We start from the raw sequence: 24,266 nt of genomic DNA, 5'->3' as shown, positions 1-24,266 counted from the left end.
GACAGCTTTTTTATGAAGATATTTCTTGGACACATGACAGGTGTCCTATTTTTTCAACTGCTTCTCATTATGTAGATTTTATATACTAAATATACCTTCTGTCACTGAAACTTCCTAATCCATTGAATATCTATGCTAATCTCTTCTGCAGAAATGTATTTTATTTCCTTCTGTGCGTGATATTATATTAATGTATTTTATTAGCTAATCGTATGCCTTCTCATTATATAAGAACAGTTTGTACCCTGTGAAGTTCTGTATTTTTTCAGTGATACCTTAAAGCTGTACACAAGGGAAACTGGCTAAAGGTAGATCAGCAAGTCCAGTGCCTTTCAAACATAGTGGCAGGTTGACATGAATAGGGCTTGTAAGTCTCTGGTTATTGTTAAAATGTCAACAAATGAATGTCGTGGTGAAGACATGATACTAGTATGTTCCTTAAATAGGTTTCAAAGCACACATGGCTTCAAATTTACAAATACATTCACAAAATATTATTTTCACCCAAGATTTCACCCTGTTTCTCTCCTTCCCACATTGTGCATAATGTCTTGCATTAGCAGCTATTATCCCCTGTCCCGTTGCCATTTGTCTTTAACAGCCCTGTGTTGCTGCAGTTCTCCCACGTAACAGGGAATTCCTCCTCAGCCCCCTTATTTTATCACACGTTTTCTCCCAAGTTCAGGCAGAATGAGGATGAAGCAATATGAGTTGGGGAGAATGCAACTGTTATCTGAGACTGTGTCCCTTTAAGATTTAATAGAAATTGTCCTTGCATCAAATGTTTAATAGCAGAGGTGTATGTACGTTGTGGTTTTGTCAGAGTATAGTTTGTGTAGGAAGATATTTGTCAATGCTTTCAGAGAAATTTTTCCTTTTAGTACAGCTGAAGACAAATTTTTCTTCACCCATCTTGGAGTCTAGAAAAGCTGTTTACTCCTCTTCAGGAAATCCCTGTGGACCTGTTTTTAGTTACTCTTCATTCTCACCCAGAGAAATTTTCCTGACAGTGAAAAACAGCCTCTAGTATGATGTGATTATAAAAACATATAAGCAGTTTATTGAGTGAAATCTGTTTGGAAAAGATCAAAGAAACATGGGTAATCCCATTCACCATTCCATAGGTTGCTTTTTGGTGTAGAGTAACAACAATCAATCATGGTTTTTATTTTGTGATTGATTTGGGAAGTACTGTTTGGGTGACCGAAACATACCTCTTGCTGCTAAGCAAATCTAGTAATCATTCATTATGTATCATCAAATTACAAGGTGTTTACTGGGAAGAATTCAATTTATTTTTCTTTCTTTCTGTAGCATTCTCCATTTCTAACATCTTGAACTCCCAGTGTGATCCCCATAGCAAAGAATCAACAGTGTAGGCAGTCGTAGGTGTTTAAAATATTATTTTATACATCTTTACTATAAAGGTCCCGAGTGTCTGGATAATTATTTTAATTAGTATTTTTGAGTGATGGCTATTATGCATGCAGTGTATAAAAATGGTCATTCTTGCACACACACACACACACTCCCCACTATGAGGAGAGTGGTTCATCATTTAGTGTGCACTGGTTTATGCACTGTGCTTAAGGCCTTTATTTCATGTTGGCCTTTATGTGTGGCCATGTCTTGAGTATTCCTTGTTATGTTTATCAGCTCATCAATTTTGCAGGAATAAATGCTTTCAGAGTGGCATTTCTTTTGGGGGTATTCTTGTCCATTATAGAGTCAAGCTGTCAGGTTTTGTGCAAACAAAGTAGAAGAGTCACTACTAGTGACCTTACTACTGTGTTCTTATGGCATGATCTATCCAGGATTGTTTTTGGAAGGCTAAATACTGAAATTCATATGTGTAAATAGAGCTTTATTAGATACCAGTATGATATTTTAGGCTGCTAATAAGAAAAATGACTAAGACTTGTCTAGGGAAGAAACAAAAAGACAAAATATTTTGTTCTTAGTATTTTAACTGGAATTCTACCTAAAATTAAGACTTTCCTATGTGATTAAATATAAATGCTCTTGGCTAGCTTGTATAAATTATGTCCATCAAAGTGAGGGACAATTATATTTAAACCCTGAGCACATTTCATCTCAGGAATATCTTCCTCAATTCATCTGAGTTAGTGGTAGTAATACACAGAAAATCAGAATTGATCCTTTGATACAATAAGAAAGATGACTCCTGCCGATTTCTCTCAAGAAAGTTATTAGGTGATTGGAAGATGGCGATAATGTTCGTGAGGCTGCAGGAGAACTTGGCAGTACTTGGCAAACAAAGCATTCTCCCTGTGCTTGGCTGCTCATGTAACATTGCATGGTAGTACCGGCAAGCAGCAGTCGTTGTCTTCTCAGTGTTGTTTGTGGCTGGGGGTAAAAAACATTGACTTCCAACTCCCTTGCTAATACAGATGGGAATCAAGTTCCTCCATGGGTAGCCAGATCTATTACCATAACCCTGAATGTAGGATACTGAGAGAATTTTTTGAAGTCAGCAATGTAAAGAATTTCATCTAGACGTCAAAATCATCACTTGGTCACACAGAGTAAAATAACAATTTGAAAACAGGCATGCTTTGCCTTCCTTTAATGAGTTGCTTTGAAGAAGTTACTTACTCAGTTTGGTCCCTACAGTCTTTGATATTTACAAATTATGGAAGCTATGTTTCAGGTGTGGTATTACTATTTTGAATGTACAATGATGCTTTTCAGCTTCTCAAGTGCCTCCAGTCAAATGGCAGGCTGTGAATGACTGTTCTAGATTAACTCGTAGTGATCCTCTTGAGCAATACCCTTAGTCAGAAAAGCCAGTCCATCAGTGGCAAACATATTGTCTAGGATTTTATGTCTCTTTTTGATCATCTTTAAAAAAATAAAATAGAGAAAACTTATCAATACATAATGCTAAAACAGTAAGATTCTATCATTCTCTGTTGTAAAAGTATGGTCTCCCGACCTGGACTGTGATTTCTAAGAGCTGTAAGGAAAATAATTATACTGTACATTTCCCAGAAGTGAAAGTTTAGAAGTTAAAAGTAAAGATTAACAAGGTTGTCCCTTGTATGAAATTTCCACTCTTGATGACTATGAGCTGCTGCTTAAACCTTTCTCAAGCAACTCTTTCAGTGGAGGTACATTCTTTAACTTATCAACTCAAGTGAAATTTCTGGTTCCCTTAGAGATGCTGAATTTCCCAAATATTTTGTTTTCTTATGATTTTGACTCTTCTTGTTCGCATATATATGTACATAGAAATATCTTCTCACATTTGTTACTGTCTACCAAGAAAACTAGGAAAGGTCAAAACACAGAATTAGTTCTATTTGCAGTTTTGACCACCCTTCAGCAAAAGCATGTGCACCATTTTTCTTCAATTTATTTCCATTGAGGGAAGTCCTAATTAGACATTTTGCACAAACAGGTAAAGTCACCTAGTCTGCAAATTCATAATGCGTGTTGTTGTGGAACTTTTGAATTAGTTTTTTATTTATTTGCTGGATGATTCTTTGTATTACTCTGCTGGGCCTTACAGTATAACATAAATCATCTTCATTATCATTCTTCATTTCAGACTTGAGGATCTTCAGGTAATCACTTCTTTTGTATATTCAAGCAGCATGTACTTGGTATCAGATAAGCATTTCTGTTCATAGGGTGCCCTTAGCAAGGGATCCTTTTAGTCGTAGTGTGTCAGCCTCTTGTCAGGTTTGCCCTTTATATCATTTGACCTTGAGCTGAATCTTTCACAACTCCTGTCTTTCTGTTGGGCTTAATCAGCTGTCAGCTGGCCTCAGGAGAATCCAGTTTATCTTTTTGCTTTCTTTTATTTTTTTTGTGTCAGATAGCTCTAAGAACTGAAGCAGATCCCTTCTGACTGGAAACACCTGGTGGTCCTCTGATCATGAGATTAAATGTGACCTGAGCAAATCAAAAGAGCACTACTAGCAATTGTTAATCACAAAGAGTTTACCTGACAAATAGATTCTAAATGTACAGTTAATGATATGGGTTTGTTCATTGTGAAAAATAATTGCATATATTTTTATGCAATCAAATACTAATCCATAGATTGACTACTCATAAATTGCGCTTACTGTTTGATTGCTGAATCGTTCTCTTTTCCCAGACTGAAAGGGTGTAATCAAGAGAAAAATGAAATTATTTGCCATTGATCTCCCCAATGAGCATAGACTCAATCCAGCTGGACAGAGCATTGTCATTTAAAGAAGTCTGGTGTTGGAAGCTGTCCTACAGTAACATCTCCATGCTCTTATATATTTGACTGGGAGTAAAGAGAGGGGGATGTGTGAGTGGATGTGGGTGGGAGCTGTTAGTATAGCTTCATCAGGAATGCAGGTAAAATGTCTGCATTTTGTGTCAGATGTTGTTACCTAAATTGCTAACACAAATACCTAACAGCTTTTAGTGCTTGAATGTTTCTTTGTGTACCTGTCTTATCACAGAAAACAGAATTCGATAACAAAAGGCCTCTTGCCTCTTTTCCTCCCCTGGCCCTTGGCTGTATAAAAAGCTGCTAGACTTCTGCAGTTTAAAAACAGTACTTTTGCAAATGCTATAAATTCCATTGTAGGGTCATTTCCAATTGCCTCCTCCAACTGCTGCTTGGGTCTCCTTTGCAAGTTTCAAGCCCATTATGTCTGTGGAACAACCAGGTGACCTTTTCTCATCTGCCAAGGGTTTTATTTCACTACAGACTAATAGAAGTTACAGAAAACTTAAAATGTTTTCCTTTCAGTAGAAAATTAATGTTTTGTTCTGCGGAGCTGGTAATTGAAAAAAAATTTGGCACAAAGTACTAACAGCAAATTCTCATGAGAGAGGAAAAACAACACAGAAATCTCTTGAACTAGTTCAAAATCTTGAAAGTTCAAAGTTGAACTTTCAGAAAAGTTGAGTGTTGATTTGTGATTATTAAGCATATGTATATTTAATTTTGTTATTTTAATATTACTGCTAAATTATAGTATCTTAAATTTGAATCCAAGCCTTTCTTTGTCAATACAGTATTCTTACTAGAAATCCCACAAAGGTTTTCATTTTTAAAAAAATGAATTATTTTAAATTATTTTGAAATTAAAATTTCTGTATTATCATAATGTATCTTAGGAAGTTTGTTGTAGTGTCTATGATAAATTAAAGCTGTGTATAGAATTTTTAAGGTTTTAGTACTTTGAATGTAGTGAATCAAAGAATTTTAATTTGATCTCAGTTTTTCAGTGTTCCATCTGTGTGAAAATGATGTGGTTTTTAGAATTCTGCATCAGAAGTTTTTCTCTCTTGAGAGTAAAAATGGGGCAGAGCAAAAGCTTTTGATGAGAAGTGGGAATATTATCATTTCACATAATTTGATTTTCAACTGCATTTATAGTATTTAATAATCAAAACAATCCATATTTTATGTGAATACCATTGATACTGAGTGGATTTATTTGCTAAAATTGGAATTTTTGACTAGGAAGTCCTGGAACATTTAATGTATGCCATTTTACCCAAAATAAATGGGTTTTTTTCCCCCTAAGATCAAGTTGCATAATGGAAAGATTATTAGACTATTTAGTTTCATGTTTGTGATTTAAATTGACTTAGTAATGCTGTAAAGTGTTAAGTACATGAATAAAAATGCACATTATACTTAATTGGAACATGCTTTAAGGAAGCTATTAAGCAAAAACCCAAATAATTACCTGTCATAGATAATGATACTTTCCTAAACTTGAATCTTTGTGATATGCTTAAAACTATATGTTTCAATGTTTGCAAGTTCAGGCTATAAATTTAAAGCAAAATAGTGATAACTGTGTGTTCTCCTAATTTCACAGTTCTCCTAATTTCACAGCTGGCTTTAAACTTTGAGATTCCTAATTATTTTACATCTCTTCATTTTCAGGGCTGAGTTCCTCAGGTGGTTTAAGTTCTCTTTCCCAGCAATGATCTTGATATTTTTTTCAACAGCATTTTAGCTTTGAAATGTTTAAAGTATCTGGTGCTGAAGCCACTAATGAAGGATGTGGAGCCCCTAGGTTTGGTTTTCTCCTCTTGAGAGCTGGTCTGGAGCCCCTGTGGGGCTTGGGTGCTCTCCTCACCTCTGCAAGCTCAGAAGGGAATGTGAGCTTCAGGGTTCAACCCTAGGGTGGTGATTGAGAGAGATAAATGCTTTCATCTAAAAACTGTTGGAGACCTGGATTGGGGGCCCCCCTTTGCTAGGATTCATATTTTCTTCCCTAACCTCTCAGTTGTATTGATCTAGAAGTAGAAAAAGTAATGTGCAAAAAAGTTCTTTAAGAGATCAGTGGTATAACATTAACATTTAAAATTGGAGAGAGACATTTTGACAAGTAACATGCTGTGAATCAGATTTTTGTTGCTGAAGGATTGTCAGCAAGGTTTCATCTCTTCTGTGTATATTTTGAAAAGCCAAAAGAGTCAGATTCTTATTTCGTAAGCCTACAGAGATATGATTGTAACCTGTGCATTGAGGAAAATGAACTTTTAACTTCTTTGAGAGCATGGCCACATTATTCCCTGTCATTAACTCCAGTTGGCTTAAGAGCAGAAATTATAAGCAGAAATTCAGGCTATAAAAAAAATAACAGTAGGAAATGAATATGTAAGTAACAAATATGGTGTTTCCATGGAATTATGGGGAAGGAAGACAAATAAATACATTTTACGTATTTTACCATGGATGCAAATAGATAATTCTCTATGTTGTAAGAGGGGAGAGAAAAACACTATTGAAAATACTTCTCAGGGGCTGAAGTCTGACATCATGCATTCTATGTGTTCATGTCCCCTCATGTGGTATGAGGGGAAAAAAGAGTGTTCTTTTTTTGATTGCCAGCTTTTGTAGAATGGGAACATATGAAATACAAAGCCTGCTTAATGGGAATGGTTTTTATTATATATTTATTAGGAAGTAATGTCTCTTCCCCAGATAATATATGCAAAGAAGTCATCAAGGACAATAGTTAGGAGAATTAGTAATTAAGTTTTTGTAGAATATGACACATACTACTTTTACAATCTAGTGGAGAGCAGCAATTCTTGTAAGTGTTGATCAAATAAAATCAGACTAACTTTATTACAAAGTACTATCCTGTGGTTAATATGGGAAAGTTTAGGTCCTTTGTACATAGCTTTGTGTTAGACAATTCAAAAGCTGAACATTTTTTATATATTGCAGTGAGACAGATACATGAACCAAATATTTGTAATAGACTTCACTTTTTTTTTTTTTTTTGCGGTGTTTACTGTTAATAATGTATTTATAGCTAAATTGACAAAAAGGGTTCAGGATTTAGTATTAACATCCTGGAGACAACCTCAAGAGACAGTTTCTTGCACTGTAGGCAGATCAGTAACACTTTGACTGTTCGTCTAAGTTCTTAAAAATTCACATACAAGGTTTTGTGACAGTTCTCACTAGGCTCTTCTGGTGCTTCAGTGACCTTGAAAAGCCTTTGCTTTTATGGAACCTTAGTCCTTCTTTTCCTTGCTTGTTAAATTACACACAGTGTATATAAAGGATGAGAGGGAAACTTTTTGAAAATAAACTTACACAGACATTATTTGTAACAAATAGTAACTTTTGGTCTGAATCTTGAGTTTCCCACAGGGAAGCAGCAGTACCAAAGTGGGCTATGGAGAGCTTTATAGACAGATTGAATGCAGACCTGCATGGAGGTGAAAAGCATCTGGTTGCACTGTAATGTTGTCTTTGGAGCTCCATCTATACTCATGTTGTACCAATGAGCAATTTCAGTGCTGATATTTTACAATTTGGCACTTGATTTTGAAGGTTATATTTTGAGCAGGTAAAAGCATAACTTCTTGTCTGGCTTTTTTCTTGATGAGTTTGTTAGTGCTCTTCTAGAATTCTGAGCTGTGTAAACAGAAAAACAACCTCTAAACAGAAACTTTAATAAAGCTGTTCTTTCCATTTCTACTGCAGCGTATGACTTAGCACAAAGTTTGGTTACTTACCCACAGATGTTATTATCATGGAATATCTTCCTTAAAACAATGACTGGATTTCCACAATGTGAACAATAAACTGTGTGCTGGAGAAAATACTTTTCAGAAGACATCTAATAGTACTCAATATCTCTGCTTTTAACTTCGCCCTGCAAGGGAAAGTCTTTCTTTAGTTGTTGGTCTAAGCCCAGCTGATCTCAGCTGTCTCTTACGATTCTTGATTCTGGTTTCTTCTCTTCCTCATAAAATTTTTGTTTTCTTTTAAAAGAAAACTGACAGAATGCAGTCTTGTGATTCTGGTTTCTTCTCTTCCTCATAAAATTTTTGTTTTCTTTTAAAAGACAGAATGCAGTCTTTCTCTCCCCTTTTCATCAGGTCTTTTACATACCTGTCCCTAAATCCTCTGTTTTCTTCCTTGTTATAGCCACAGAAGGTATACTTTGGTTAATGTTGTTTATTTTTTTTAACTCGGTAACATCATTCTGTCTTCTAATCTGCTTCGTTTTCCTTCTTAACATTTCACTTTCTCTTGTATTAGGATTTTCCAGTTCGTAACTAAAAAGCAGAGTATTTTTTTTAATCCATTTGCATCAGCATGAAACAAAATGAATTGAAATTGAGGTTCTTTTAGAGTGAAAGGGAAAACAAAGTGCTGCTTATATTTTTCCTTTAGTGAATTTAATTGCTTTATTTTAATGTCATGTCTGTGTCCCCACAGTTTTGTAGAAAGGAGATACGTAAGTTTATTATAAAATAAGGATTAAACAACGTTCATTTGTTTTTCTCAAACCTGCAAAAATATTTTAGTTCAGAAAATATTGTAGCAGAATATTTAAGTTAGATGCTCTCTCCAGATTTTCATGTAGTTTACATCTACCAGTTCTTTCTGTGCAACACTTCTAAGGTACACTCATTTAGTTACATTTCCATCCACTTAAGAGTTCTGAAGCATCACCTTGGTCTTCTCACCCCACCATTCAGCTGGTGAGATCCTTTTGCTTGGCCTTGAAAAAGGCAATACACTCATTTAGTTACATTTCCATCCACTTAGAGTTCCGAAGCATCACCTTGGTCTTTTCACCCCACCATTCAGCTAGTGAGATCCTTTTGCTTGGCCTTGAAAAAGGCAATCTTGTCCTTCTCCTGTCTACTCAGGATTCTGCTGTAAAGGAGTGGTATTTCTAGTCCCTGCTTATGTAGCTTTGGAATGCCACACATTGAATTTTTTAGTTGTTTTCCTGCTTCTCTATTATACCACACAGAAGCTACTTGTCTTCTCTTTCTTGGTACTTCAGGCCTCATTTCCACTCAGTAGTTACTCATTTAATATTCACTGTTTCTAACAGGCTAAACCTTACTCTGATACCCATTGTAGTGAGTTTGACTCTGTCATAAAGTGGTTTCTAAGTCCCTCTTAGGACATCAGTAAACTGTACAAATAAATCCCAGTTAGGAAAAGGCACTATCATCACCTTCTCTCAGCATATCAAAAGCCTTGGAGGATTTGGGGACAATGTTACTGAGCTGCCATCTTTGTGTTATATCTTTTTTTTTTTTTTTTTTTTTTTTGTGTGTGTGTGCTTGCAGCATGGTTTCAATCAAATTTGAGACTAAGCTTTGAACAGTGTCAGGTGGACTGTGCTAAAATTCCTGGCTCAAAAAATTATAAGGTGAATCAGCACCATGGGTATAGTGTGTTACAATTGTAAAAGACCAGAAAGCTTAAGTAATAGCTGCAGTTGTGACAGGCTGAGGTTTTCCAAGTGTGCAGTGTATACTCTGACTGCTGAATCAAGTCATCTTTCTTTTAAACTTTCCATTTTGTTCCTTCTGTTGAAGTTAGGAATCAAAGGTTTCCCGTTCTATGAATGACAAGGATCAGAGAATGAATATATACTTGTAATTAATTTTCAGCAATTAACAATTTGCAAGCAGTTTGAAATTTATTCTTACCACTGAATAAAAAGCTTTTGGAGAAATAACCAAAGACTTAAGATTCTGAATTTGCAGCTTGGGAGAGGAAAGTCAGAGAAATTTGTTGAGGTCCTTCTTCAGTAGTAAGAATACATTTGCTAACAATAGTTAATATTTCTTAATGAGGAGCTGGATTGCTATTTGGAACTTCTGCTAGACTTTCGGGAAATGTTCTCTTGAAAAGAACTAGTTAAAATGTCAATAAAAGGGATATTATTGTAGGTATCGTGTCTTCTATCATTTGAGATTCTATAATGCATGTGGGCTTTATATGTCAGCTGAAGTTACTTGCTTATAAAGTTAACATTTATCTTGATGAGGATTTGTGCTATTTAGGTTTTAGGTCTGATCTTATGCCCATGTCAGCTGTTGTTGGAAATGATAGAGACGTTTGGAATCTAGAAGAATCAGCTTCACAATATCATCATGACTCCTTGGAAGAGTGATGCCAGGTTCCCAAATGAGTCAAACCATATTTGAAAAATCTGTGGACCCAATTTACACTTTTTCTGAGAGAATCATAAAGGGATGTGCTGATAATTCAAAAGTCTCTCCTCAGTTACCAAGTACATTGTCATTCCATTGGCTCCTTGCCATCCAGTTTTCTGGTTTTTTGGTACCACTCTTGTGTGCTAGTGCAAATGAGAATAGGAGCAACTATGATGTGGTTAGCATGGCAGCGTAAAGAAAGTTCATTTTTGCCTTTTTTAATGCCAATAATGAGGAGTTAAAACGATAAAAATTAGTAATAGAAACTCCCATTAAAGATGTGATGTATTCAGAATGCATGAAAGATTTTTGGAAGCTTTCAGGGTTGAAATTAAAGCATTGCTTCCTGAGCTTTGGATGGCATTCTTCCTTTCCCACCCAAGACAAAGGTACTATTGCAGTTCTGTGTCCCTGGATCCAGTTAAATTCCTTGTAAGCTAATTTATGCTAGACAGAGTGCATTTTTCTAATTGCATGTGTTCTGTTATTTTGCTACTCATAAATTCTCAGGCTAGAGAATAACCTTTACAAAGGATGTATAAGAATTTTCTGCATTTTATTATCTTCAAGGTTCCACTGTTGTTGTCCATTTTTTGGAAAGTAAAAGGTCCAAGGTTTAATGTTTTCCAGGTTGCTGACAAATCATGTTACAGGTCTTACCTTAGAAATTGAAGTAAATAGGGATCATAAAGGCTGTTCTTCATCTTCTGCTGTTATTTCTCCTTAATCATGAAGCACCTAATAATTGTTTTAATTTCAGACCACTTTATTGTTACCTCTAACATGTGCAAATTAAGCATATATTAAGAATGTACATTTCATATTGGGTGATTTAATGGAACTTGTTATTGTGACTAAGTTGCTTTCAGAATTTTCTGTGCATTATTCTAAAAATTTACTTCCCAGTAACATCATTCCATAAGACACACAGAACTTTTAATCTGTTTTACAGGGTTGTGACTCTCAAATGAGCATGTCAGAAGTGTCCTGCAGTGAAAGTACCTCCTCTTGTCAGTCTCTGGTACATGGCTCAGCTCCAGAAATCCTCATTGGCCTCCTTTATAATGCTACAACTGGAAGATTATCAGCAGAAGTGATAAAAGGCAGCCACTTCAAAAACTTGGCAGCGAACAGACCACCCAGTGAGTGAAAATCTTTTTTCATCCTAATGCTTCTGTACTGGTGGGGCTCTTGGTAGCAAGGACTTCAATCTTATCACTTAGTCTTACCCAATCAAAATGAAATAGAGCAATCATCAACTAATCTGTTTCATGTTTTATATTTCTCGTCAGTTGGGAAATAGCAAAAATCTAAAATTCAAAATATTAATTGTAAGTTGACAAGCCTGTTTTAATTTTTCATGATGACTGACTAATAAATTACCTTTATCATAATGATTAATTGCTAAATTACTAATGCCTCACATCACAGGCCAAGAATAAAAAAGTCAGTGTTTAAAGAGAAAGTACATGCCAGTTAATATTAATATAAACATTCTGAACAGTTATTGCTGTTCCTGGAGGGGTTGATGCTGCAGTCTTTAATTGCCTATGTGCCTGCATATATGTGGTAATATATGTAATTTGGGATTGTCAGTAAAGACAAGGAGCAACCACTTGAGGCCTTTGGCATATTTACTGTACGGGAGGAATGTTCACCATCAAAAAGGACTTGAATTGTGTCTTCAAGCATTTGTTCAAAAATATACTTCTGAAATATCTGTGAACTTCCTATACTTCTTAAGTGGAGCCAGCTGGAATGTCACAGGGAGAGAATGTTATTACTATCTCTAGCTCTTTCATATAGCTTCAGAAAGTTCAGTAACAAACTTTTTTTTTTAACTATTTTTATTGTTTTTAAGATTGCATGTCTGATTTACTTAAGTGCTAATAAGAAATACCTACCTGTTCCTTTTGATTTTATCTGGAGGCTCAGGTTTCAGCTACTCTTTCTGGTTTTAAGCCTCAGATTAGTATGGCACTAGCAGATTATCTGCTACTGGATTATGTGTTAGGCTGCCAACATTTTGTAAGTGGTTTACACATCTCACTTTGTCTTCAGAGCTTAGGAAGTAAGCCAGAGTTGATACTGATGCTCTCTCCTCTTTCTCATTTTCTTGACCCATGTTTATTTTAGTCATAGTTGGCTCATCTTACTCTGCTTTGCTTTCTCTATACTTTTCACACTGACAGAGCCAGACTTTGTTAACATGGCCAGAGAAGGAAGGCAATAGATGAATCTCTAATGCTTTTATATAATTGGGTAGCTGCCCCAGAGTCACCTGTTTGGAGACAAAGTGTAAAAACAGATGGGGAAAGCCAAAGAGGTCCAAGGACACTGGGGTGTGGGAAGAAATTAAAGGGAGAGAAGAGGTCATGTGTTCCCTTAAAAGCAAAATCAGATGCTTATCTTTCTCAGAGATGGCCAGTTTTTATTTAATATTTAGAATATGCAAGGTGAGAGGGGTTCAGTGCTTGTTTTGAAAACAGAGATGCTCACTCCCCAGTATGTTAATTCCCAAAATGTGCTCAGTGGGCCCATGCTGTGTAGCTAACAGTTGTGAGTGTCACTGGGGTCAAAAATTTGTTTCAGATTGCAAGAAAGGAGCATAGAACATGTCACACAGCCCTGTAATACCATGTTCTGTCTAACCTTTTCAGAGGGAAGAGTTTCCGTGCTACCTTTTGTCCCTGTGAAGGATAGGGGAAGATTTGATATTTGTAATAACAATAGTCCAGTTCTGTTTAGGCAGATGTGGGTTCGGAGTTCTTTTGTAGAAAACTGGAAACTAATGAACTTTCTGGGTCTGGTAAAACCATGCACAGAATATTGTGGAATCCAGATTTACCCTCTGGGCTGTTTCATGCCATCCCCCTCCCCTGCCCCCAGCATTGGTGGCACCTTTTCAATTCCTGGACCCAGGTCCGTGCCACTGCCATATCCCAACTCCCTGTTGAGTACATCATGGACATCTGCCAACTTCAATCTGTGCCATCATTTCCACAAAATTAAAACTAGGGCCTGTAGGGATGGTGAGGATGATGATGATGATGATGATGATGATGATGATGATGATGAAGAAATATCCTGTTCACATTTGTTGTTTGGACTATCAGTCCAGAATACTGAGAAGTGCTGCGAAGTATATGAACAGTTCAGTTTTCATTCATGTATTGAGGAACTGTGATAGAAATGGAAGCAATTACTCTTTCCCACATTTCTGTAGTCTAGGGCTTGGGAACTTGTGAATTTTTGTGAAGTGCTTCTGCAGCAAATATGAACTGAATACTAAATTTCTACTTCTTGCTAGTACATGCTCCTCTACTGCATATATATATTGCATAGTAACTCATTTAGCAATTGAGTACAGGCAAATGGGCCAAATCCTGCAGGCAGTAACAGTGGGTGTGTTTTCTTTGTTTCTCTGTGTGACAGTTAATATTTTGCCCAAGAAAAAGATGCTTCTCAGTTTTCCTTAAGGTATACTTGAAACAGGGTATGAGCTTTTGCATATTAAATGCGTGTGTGTATGCATGCACACACACACACATTAAATCCATAAATATGTGGATTTTAATAAGCAAGGTCTTTACATCCTAAATAGAGACCCATTGCTGAATTTCAGGTATGTGTCCCTCAGCTCTTTTTAGAGACTACATCAGAGTCATTCTTGTGCCCAAGTTCATCACTACTCAAGAAGTAGTGATGTATTCTAATCAAATATCAGTAAAATAGAAAAGTTAAGGGCAAAACCAGCTGGGTTTTTTTGTTCAATTATTTTCATTTTATTGCTTTTAATATATGAAGTTTAATTACTTTAATGTGCAGTTTTTCTAAATATGCTGGAGTTTGCATGAAAAAGCATAAGGTTTGATAAGGATACAGTGATTTTTATCCAATCTGCTATAACTTAATCATTTGGAGGATTCTTGCTATGGTAAGTGTGGCTTTGAATCCAGTGTCTACTAGTCCTAAGATAAACCATTATGTAAGCAATGTAATTTTTATTAAAGACTACACAAAAACTGCACAAAATTTACACTTCATTAAATTTTACCTAACAATCCTTTTGTTCAGTCCTTTTTCTGATCTATAGTGCTAAGGTTTCATGTTCTTCCACTCCCATGAATAGTGTTTCCTCTTAAACTTTAACCTTTGATCCTCTCTCACCCAACTATTGACATCTGGTCATTATTTCTTTTACTGCTTTCCACCCCCTGTTGTCAGACGGACTGTTCTGTTGTCTAAAACACTTGATAGGTGGACAGGTTTATATAATCCGAGGTGAGTTCCTGTAGAAACTAATTGGATGTTGTCTTTTTCATGCAAAAGAAACCTGCCAGCAATAGAATATCCACAGCTGCCTACCATGCCAGTTTATAAAAGTACATGTTTATTTTTTGTGCCACTCTCTAATGCAAAAGTTGCATTTATCTCTGATTATGGATGTTGGGGTTTCAGTGTACCTGCAAAGTGAAAATACTCAATGTGTTTTTTTAAACATAAACTCCAACCTTTAATTGATATTATCCATTAATATAAAAAGATAGGAATAAAAATTAAATATGAAATTGTTTCATATAATTTTATATTTCCTATAATTAGTTAACTTCATGAAATGTGCATCCTTCTGCAGGAGCATGGTTTGGTGCTTTTGGTCCAATGAAAACAGATATTTAAAAATAGGGGTTTATACCCAAATGCGTATACATATATACGCATTTGGGTATACATATGCATTACGTATATATATACATAATGTGTGCTTACTACATTACTTGCATCAGCTTCTTAAATGTATGCTTAAAAGCACCATACAAGCTACTTTTTGATCATCTTGAATTATGCAAAAACTTGCTTTTCTTTAAACATGTGGTAAATGTATTCCTTCATGAATCTAGGAAATAGTAGGGGTTTTTGTATTGTGTAAACTGCCATCTTTGAATGCACTTTGCTACATTTTGGTTTTCAAAATAAATAAAACTGAAAAGCCCAAAATGAGAACCACATCCATGCAGAGATTATTCTTAAGCATTTTATCCTGGCTGTTTTGGTATCATCACTGCATTTTGACATAATTTTTTTCCCACTTCATTAATTGCCTTTATTCCACTTCATTTATCCATATTCTTTGAAATTTCAATGGTATGCTTACAGTGTTGTGGCTAGCTGGAGCTTGCTAAGTGTTATTGCAATTTAAGTTTTTTTTAGATTAAACAAGGGGGGGGCGGTCAATGGGAAGAGGATTATGAGGTATACCTTTAACTTCACCCATGTATGTAGTGCTGGAGCTAGTTAATTTGTTTGTGTGTTTGTAATATTTTGTTTACTTGCCATCTCTCCATGTGTCTAAACTAAGCTGTGTTCAGCCATCCTGGTATACACCATATCCTTGTTCTCTGTAAATACCTCATTCTCCAAATCTTCGGTTCCAAGGTATCTGACGTTCCACGATATGACTTCTTTTGTAGATACATATGTTAAGTTAACACTGCTGAACTCGATGGGGCAGGAGATGTCCAAATGCAAAACTTCAATCCGCCGAGGGCAGCCGAACCCCGTGTACAAGGAAACCTTCGTTTTCCAGGTGGCGCTGTTCCAGCTCTCGGACGTGACGCTCATACTGTCCGTGTACAATAAGCGCAGCATGAAGCGGAAGGAGATGATAGGCTGGATTTCCTTAGGTCTCAACAGCTCAGGAGAAGACGAACTCAACCACTGGACTGAAATGAAGGAATCTAAAGGACAGCAAGTCTGTAGATGGCATACTTTACTGGAATCCTAATGGACAGCAGAAAGTGCAGCCATGGTTCTAAGGGAGCTTGTTCTCCCAGGAAGATGGTCATCCCTGGTCGCAATCAGCAGATTCGTTGTAGGAGTGAAAAATGGAAATTGCGGTCAACATTCCATCGTAAAGGATGCACAACCTGCAAAATGGTGGGATTTAATACAGAATCTTCACTTGGTGTCATGAACTTCCTTGGTGTCAGAGGATCCTTGCTGTACACAGATACGATAATGGTCCCTTCCCCATCCACCTGATGCTGTATTTGTTTGGGTTTGTTTTGTGGTTTTCAATTCAGAAACACTTTGTGCGAGGTTCTCCAAATTAATGTAAGCTCCTCCTTGTGTACCTTTTGTATTGCTTTAATACTGTAGCTTCTGACCTGCCTGCATTCAGATTAAAGGTCAACAGTTTGCACTTTCAGAAAAAGTTAATGGTCTGTAAAGCAAAAGCAAAAAAAAAGAAAAACCACTGGTGAAAGAACACTTAATAATATAGCAAATAGAAATATACTGTTGTTTTGCACTGAGTTTCTTTCCAGGAGCTTGGTAAAGTAAGTTTTCATTTTTTGATATGCAGTTGGTTTGAAAAATACTGGCATTTGGGCATCAGGTGAACTCTGACATCAAACTAATGTTTCTTCAATTTGTGACAGGAACAAGCTCTATATATGGCAAAAAATTGGGTTTTTCCCTCTTGCCTGTACTTCTGCCTAATCCAAAGAGACCAGACCATTCGTTTGGTCCCTTCCAAAACTCCTTAGACAGGTTGTACTGTAAAACTATGTAACTTTCTGTTGAAAGCACTTCCTCTATTCATGTATTCCAATGTAGGAAGCTCATAGAGCACGACTTTACTAAAATATATTTTCATTAAACAAATTGATACAGGTTTCTTTAAAATGTCAGCAGTTGGAAGTTAGGTTGAAAGACTGTGAAGGAAGTAGCAGCATTTGAACTACTCTGAATGAATGCAAAATATTATGGCTTTGCTTGAAATAGGTATCCATTCAGGTCTCTTGTGAGCTGTTTTAGGCATTACCATATGCTGTTTGTGGGAAGTAGAGAGCAGACCAGGGGTTTTTACCTTTCTTCTTGAAGAAGAGAATATCAGTAAGTTATTTTTCTAGTGATTTGCCAGCAATTGCACGAATGTTCACACACAAAATAGAAGTTTGCTTTGCTTATGTTCAGGTTGGGATACAGCTTTCTAATCATGCAGTTGCGAGCTGCAGTATCACCAGATAAACACTCCTGGCATCCACCAAAACTGGGGAAATATCAGTGCTTCTGAGGTTCCTATTTGTCCCAAAGCCTTTAGCTGGACTCGCACTAATTTATTGACTGCTGAGTCTAATTCATATTACTAAAATTATAAATTACTGAGTTAATGTATTTTTAAAAAGCTTTCCAATTTAAATATTCTTTTTGCTTGTAATTACAAGTTTTGTTTAATTTTAATTGTTCCTGTAAAGAAAACAAGCAATTTCTTTTTTCTTATAAATGATGGTAATGTCTTACTAATATGACACCTCACTGACTGTTGTAGCACTTGGTGGATAGAAGAGTAAAGTATTGGATTTTGTTGAGACAATTAGTGTTAGTCTCAAGTGTTCTCATTAGGACAGATGTGTTCCTCTTGAATTCCTTTATAATACCTTTGAACAATTCCTGGCTTTGGGGTATACAGACAGTCAAGTACAGTGAGGCTGGGGATAGTGTGTATGCTGTAATAAAGATATTTCACATGGTTTTCAAATTCTCACACTATTTAACAATTTCATTAAGTCCTTTTTAAAGGATTTTGTAATTCCATGTCTTGGTTTATTTGGTGTCATTAGAGTGATTTATTTGCAGAGCCAGGCTTTCAGTTTTTGTTGATTTAAAGACTTAAACATTATTACAGACCTTTGGTTTTTGGGTTTTTTTCCTCCTGATATTGCACTGCTGCTTCATTTACAGAAGCTTTTTTACTAAATACAAATAATGCAAAAACTTTTTTTAAACAAGAATGGTCTTGCAGTAATACAATGCAGGTTGTCTCTCTCGGTCAGTTTTGTTAGTCCAGTTTAAGAAATGTAATGTTGAGTGTAGAATTTAATACAAAATCAGCATTAATTTAATATGCATAAGGAAAATGCTCCAATTTTCACAACCTTGGCAGCTTTCCATATAATAGAAGCAATGACGTAGAAGCTGTTGTGAAGCAGTTTTTCATTGGATGTGGAAGTGGTTTTATCTATTCTGTTTGTGGATATTTAGATGCTCTTTCCTAAAACTGAAAATTGTCTCTTGATGGTTGTCTCTTTGTACAGGTTTTGTTATTTAAAATGTACAATATTGAACAGCAAGAACTGGGTCAGGTAATTCCAGTGGAGAACATACATCATCACTGAACAAATGAAGAAGTCAGTTTGGAAGGTGCAGCAAATAACCTCTTACAGAACCAAACTAAACGAAACAGTGTCATGATGTGGGTTTCTGTTTGTAGGTTGCGTTGCTTCAGCATTGCATTTCACCATTTAGATTTCCATGGCACTGAAATCTTGATTTAGACACAACAGAGATTTATGGTACTCTGTGTTGGGCTCATTTGGGAAGAGGAATCTCTCTCTAGGACTTTTCCTAAAGTATTCGGGACCAGTCTGTGCTTCAGAGAAGGATTGGTTTATTTGGATTTATACTGTACAGAGGCTAGAAACTGAATGTTTAAAGAATGGAAATGAATGTTTAATTTTGACACAGTAGAATATGGATTTGCTGTGCAAAACCACTCACACCAGTAACTGGATTCACCTTGGGATTTTGTGAGTTAATTGCAGTAGCAATAGCTGTCATGTTAGTTTTTTCTTCCTAGAACCTATTCTTATGATGTGATTTGTTTGTAATTTTGTTTTTCTTTGCTTATGCAAACCTACACCTTTGTATTTGAAATCTGCCTTCATCTGTTGTGAGTTTTTTAAACCCTACATAAGGGCTTGCTCACACAGTGTGGTTTTGTGCATTCAGTTAGGTCTTAAGCATGAAACAGAATTGCCGAAGAACAAAAGTATCAGTAACAAATTGGAGGCACTTACATTTTCCCCAGAGTTGGCTGTATTTTCTTCATAGCTTTTTGTTGTTTGCCTTTGTTCAAAAGTACAGTAAGTACTTGAAAAAATGTATCAAATTAATTACTTTTCTGTGTGCCAGCAAACCATGTAGAAATTGCAGATCTTGAATTGAATCGGTTTCCTGTCAGTGTAGCCTTAAATAATTGTAGAACAATGACATTCGTACAGATTCTCTTCTTGGAAGTATTGCATCCTTTCTGTATATAACCCGTTTGGTTTAGTGCTTAGAACATTTCACATAGGTCATCCTAAAGTATTATAAATGTGAAAGAGTTGGTCAGTTCCTTTCTGTCAAGGGCAAGGCTGTGAAGGGCAGGACAGGCAAGCGTGGAATCACTGCACCGAAGGAGAGAGGCTGTGCAGCGCCTGCAGGACATTTCTGTGGAGCAGGAAGGGAGCAGAGCCATCCTGCTGCTCCTGTGGGCAGTGGGCACAGGGAACCAGGGGAGCACTGGAAGGATGCAAAGCTTGGTCCCTGTGCTGCTGCCTCATGCTCAGGATGTGAGATGTCAACGCTGTAGCTGCACGGTGAGGTCTGACTGCAAAGGCAGAAGCAAGGCAAGGTGTAAGCTCTACTATGGGAAAAATATAACAAAATTTCTAAATGAAGTGGAAGTCTGCTAAACTCATTAATAGTTAGATTTGGAAATTTGGGGAGCCCTTGGAATGAACATATGTGCTTTTCTGGGAGCTAAACATTGCTATCAATTTAGAAAATACTTGAGCTGAAAACAAGATTTTATGGCATTTACTGTTGGAAATATTTTTGTCTGTAAATTTCTGCAATGAATTCTGATGGCAGATGCAGTGTCAGCATCACCTTCCCATTTTTACACCTTTGGAGAAGTTCTTTTGTTGTCTAAAGTTTGTGTTTGTGTTCCTGATTTATTCTCTCTTCTTCCCAATGGCTCACTCCTGCAAACTCCCCATGGCCATGAAAAGCTGCCTGTGGCAGTCACTGGACCTTAAAGATAAGGGACACTCTGTACTTTAAGGTACTGGTGCAAAATTTCTGTCACCTCTCTAACTCACAAAGATTTCTGAAATGCAAACCATCGGTTTTAATATAGCGAACCAGAAAAAGAAACCTTCTTCAAGAGAGACATTTTCATGTAGGAATTGAGTACAGATCACTCTTACACATCCCAATTCTAACAGAAAGTCTGGGGTAAGATCAGGGAATGAGGTTTGAGGGCAGGCCTTTTGGCCTGAGCTGTTCCAGCTTGAAAGTAACAACAGAATGCCCTTTCATTGAACTTAGAGTTCTAGTGAGCCCTCTACTTATAACACTTTTCTGGAGGAAAAAAGCTGTCCTGTTTATAGCAGTCCTTCAAATCCTGGTTTGTCACTTGTTTGTAAGGCAGACTGACTTCCTTCTGAAGCTGAATTTTCAATAACAGGTAAACATCCTTTTAATTTTCCCACTGATGTGCATGCCTGCCTGCCATTAATGTTAGTGAGAGGATCCCACGGGCCTCAAGAGGAGAGCAGCCCTGACCCTGAAGGTGTGAAGAGCAATAGGATTGGTAGGGTAGAGGGGTGGTACAGCCTGGCACCTGCAACACAGACAAATATGATTTCAATTATGAATGGAGGCAAAAAACCAAACATCCAGATACTGTCACAAACTTGTTATTTAATCATTATCTCTTATTTTTGTTTCTTCTTTTCCTCAGCTTTTGAAATATTTTTAAAACTTATTATTAAAAATGTTAAAGGAGTCCCTAAACATCTTGATCGTTTTAACTGGAATATTCAGCAATGTTTATTGTTAGAAGGAGCCATCAAGAATGTTCTGGTTTTTTTGTCTCTAACTCAACTGCTAGATTTTGTAGTACATCACAACTGGATTTCAGACTACTTTGTTCTGACGGTAGTCCTTGAGGGAAGAGTCACAGGAGTATTTCCTTGTCAGTGAATCACCAACACCAATTGAAGAGAAGTCATCTGAGAGCAAGAGCATTAAAATAAGAGACGGCTTTTTACAGTAGCAACAACAGTGACCCATATTCCTCTCTTGGAACCCTGTGGCCCTCGGAGGGCCCTGCTCAGACAAACTGTGACGTGTGAGTTGTGGAGTTCATGCATTCAGAGCAGTGCTGGTCTCTGTGGACATTGTGTGGCTTCTAAACCAGTGTATTTTACAGAGGGTAGATGGTTTTTTATTTGCCTTGGGTGAGTAGGGCAAGTGCCAACTGTCCTACAGTAACATGGATTAGTTTAGCCTTAAGAACTTATCACTGCCCCTCCTTAAATTCAAGCAGGCTTTCTTCCTTTCTGCAGACCATGCAGAAATCTTATGCAGGAGTATCTGCTTATATTATGTCTACCTGAATATGGCACAATTATTAGTGCTGGCAAGCTTAGTTCCTATGTGGTGTGACTGAAGTAATGGATGGGCCTGGTACATGCTGGGTCAGGTTTTGCTGTTCAGGCTTTTGCTGGATCGATATACATACATGGTCCTTATGCTGAGGAATGGGCCAGGAGTCAGCAAAGTGGGTGGTACTGCTCCCGTAGGAATGATCAGGAGACAGCTCTTCCCAGACAAAGGGCAAAGCTGTCTTATAGCAAGAAGGATTAATGCATTTCCTTGGAAGCATCTACTGGTCGAGCTGGCATAAAGGCCCTGCTCAGGAGAGAAGAAACAGTAATACCATAGCACTGAAGGAATACCTCATGGACATTCAGGGATGTAATTAATGTCATCCTTTTCTCTCTTGTATCGAGAACAAGTGTCTTGCCCATTGTATCGATATAATTTTTTTCTGTGTTTTGCAAACCCTGTGGACACTGACTTCATGCTGAGGGTCTAAAGTGGATTGCTTTTTAACTTTGGGTTCATTTCCAAAGCGTGAATTTGAATGAATTTGCAGAATTAGCTAGAAGCATTATCATAGCTTTGAGATGTAATCTCTAGGCCATAGTACAAGCAAGGAGCAGGGCTTTGAACCAGTTTTGATTGTCAGTTTTGTAAATGGCTTATTATGACATTTTAAGAAAATTTCTAAGCAGTTGAATGTATTACGGAATATTTACAAAAAAGGAGATAGAGCAATGATCTTTTTTTACTATACAGCTAGTTTGCTGTCCTTTCCAGTAAACCACAAGGTTCATTAGTGCTCAGTACTGTTTCGTTTATGATAAATGTTTTTAATGTGATTTTCATGACAAAGTGTAATTAGAGAAACCTTTTATTCAATTTTTCCCTTTATTTGCTTTTTTAAGGAGACATTTCTCCTTATATAGTATATATACTTTCTTACAGAGCTTTCTTACCTATTTTTATATAAGATGATTTAACAATGTAAAATTAAATGCTCTATGAGCAAGCTATATCACTGTTAAGGCAATCAAAAGTGCTAATATCATGACTAAGGGCCTGAACCTTCTGCCTTTTACTCAGGTCCTGGTTTAACCAGATGTCTTTCATGCTGTGTAGGACTTTTCCCTGTAAGCACTTCCATCCATTCCTGGGGATGTCTCAGAGAAAGGCGCTATTAACATGAATAACAGTGGTAAAACTGAGCCTCCTCTCCATTCTTAGAGGAACATCTGTCATGAGTAAAGGCTGCTGGCTCTGTCCCAAAATATAGTCTTAGATTATAGTTCCCTTGATCTTCAGTGATTTTGAACTTGTTTTTCTGGTGACTATAAGCTAATAACTGATCTTAGTGAATACAAATATTGAATTGTGCTGTTACCAGCAAGATTATTAAAATGTGTTTCACATTTTAATTCATTCTTTCATTTGGATAGAAGGAGTTGGGTTTGTGAAGCATTGTATTGCATAGAGATAGCACACATTCACCACATTTCTAAAAGGTATGAAATATACAGTATGTAGCATTTTCTTGCATACTTTTATACTGCCTGTATGCCACCGATGCACTCGGTGCCTTCCTTCTTTTGTATGAAACTTAATATGTAGACAAACTGAAGTTATGGTGTGTAAGCAATGTCACTGCAACCGAAGAGATGTCTTAAACTGATTATTCCTAGTCCAGGAGGTTTCAAAGGGCAGTTCAGTTTAACACAATGCATTTCTTTGAATTTGAAGTTTTCCCCTTTCCTTCCTCTCCCCCACCCTGCCCCCCATCCAAAAAAGTTCCTCATATGGCTGTTTATTCTTAATTGATTCCTGTGTCTGATGTAAGTCACATGGTGTTAACCAAAGAACCAAGCCTGTTTCTAATTTTTGGACAAATAATGTTTGAACTTGCTATTAGTTAAAGACAAAAATGATATCTGTTAACAAATATAAAATAGGCTTCTGTAAATGTGACTCCCAGCTGGCAATTCCAAATACCTCTTTTCTGACTGGATGTGCATTGTTGTATCAGTAGCAAAGTGTTTGGATTGTGTTTCTTGGTGCATTTTAATAAAAATCCTATCACACACAAAAATATCAGTCAGTAAGTGCTGTCAGATTAGCTTGGTTTACCATGTTCTACCTATATCTGAAGTGTGCTGCTTTGAGATTAGATTTGGCTTTTCTGTGTCTGAAGTCCTGATGTTGTACAATAATTATCTGGCGTATGCTGGTCTCACAGGAATGGACTGATGCTGCATCATATGTACCTTTCCTACCAGTGTCCCTTCCTTGTACAACTTCTGTAATATAACACAGCTTTCAACTACTGTTTCAACCTGAAATTCCTTAAATTTCAATGCATGTATAGCCTTAAACATCTAAGACACCAAGCACAGTTTTAACGGGAATAAGTTGTATTTGCAAGTCCTGTCTGTCTCAGAAGTCATAGAATTATTTTTATATATCAGTCAAAGATTGTAGAAAGTGGGTACATTGCAGTTGTGTTATCAACCATGATCCTAATTATATGCACAAAAAAAGAGGCATTTTTGCTAAATGTTTTAGAGGTGAAGTATCAGTGTTTATTCCCTTTCTTG

At 36.6% G+C, this 24,266-nt stretch overlaps 1 protein-coding gene across 1 annotated transcript in view; it reads left to right on the top strand.

Moving 5' to 3' along the window:
• Positions 1–16,243, top strand: part of SYT14 (synaptotagmin 14) — a 79,249-nt gene extending 63,006 nt beyond the window's left edge. Inside the window, exons 7-9 of the mRNA XM_041413594.1 lie at positions 11,411–11,600; positions 14,686–14,742; positions 15,930–16,243. Of these exons, the coding sequence (XP_041269528.1) occupies positions 11,411–11,600; positions 14,686–14,742; positions 15,930–16,243 (561 nt within the window). The remainder of the gene's footprint in view (positions 1–11,410; positions 11,601–14,685; positions 14,743–15,929) is intronic.
• The last annotated feature ends 8,023 nt before the right edge of the window (positions 16,244–24,266 follow it).

The sequence above is a fragment of the Onychostruthus taczanowskii genome, unplaced genomic scaffold, assembly GCF_017590055.1.
Source record: "Onychostruthus taczanowskii isolate IOZ18803 unplaced genomic scaffold, ASM1759005v1 scaffold42, whole genome shotgun sequence".
NCBI classification, from domain to species: domain Eukaryota; kingdom Metazoa; phylum Chordata; class Aves; order Passeriformes; family Passeridae; genus Onychostruthus; species Onychostruthus taczanowskii.
Note: the sequence above shows the minus strand (reverse complement) of the source record. Positions and strands in the feature narration are given on the sequence as shown.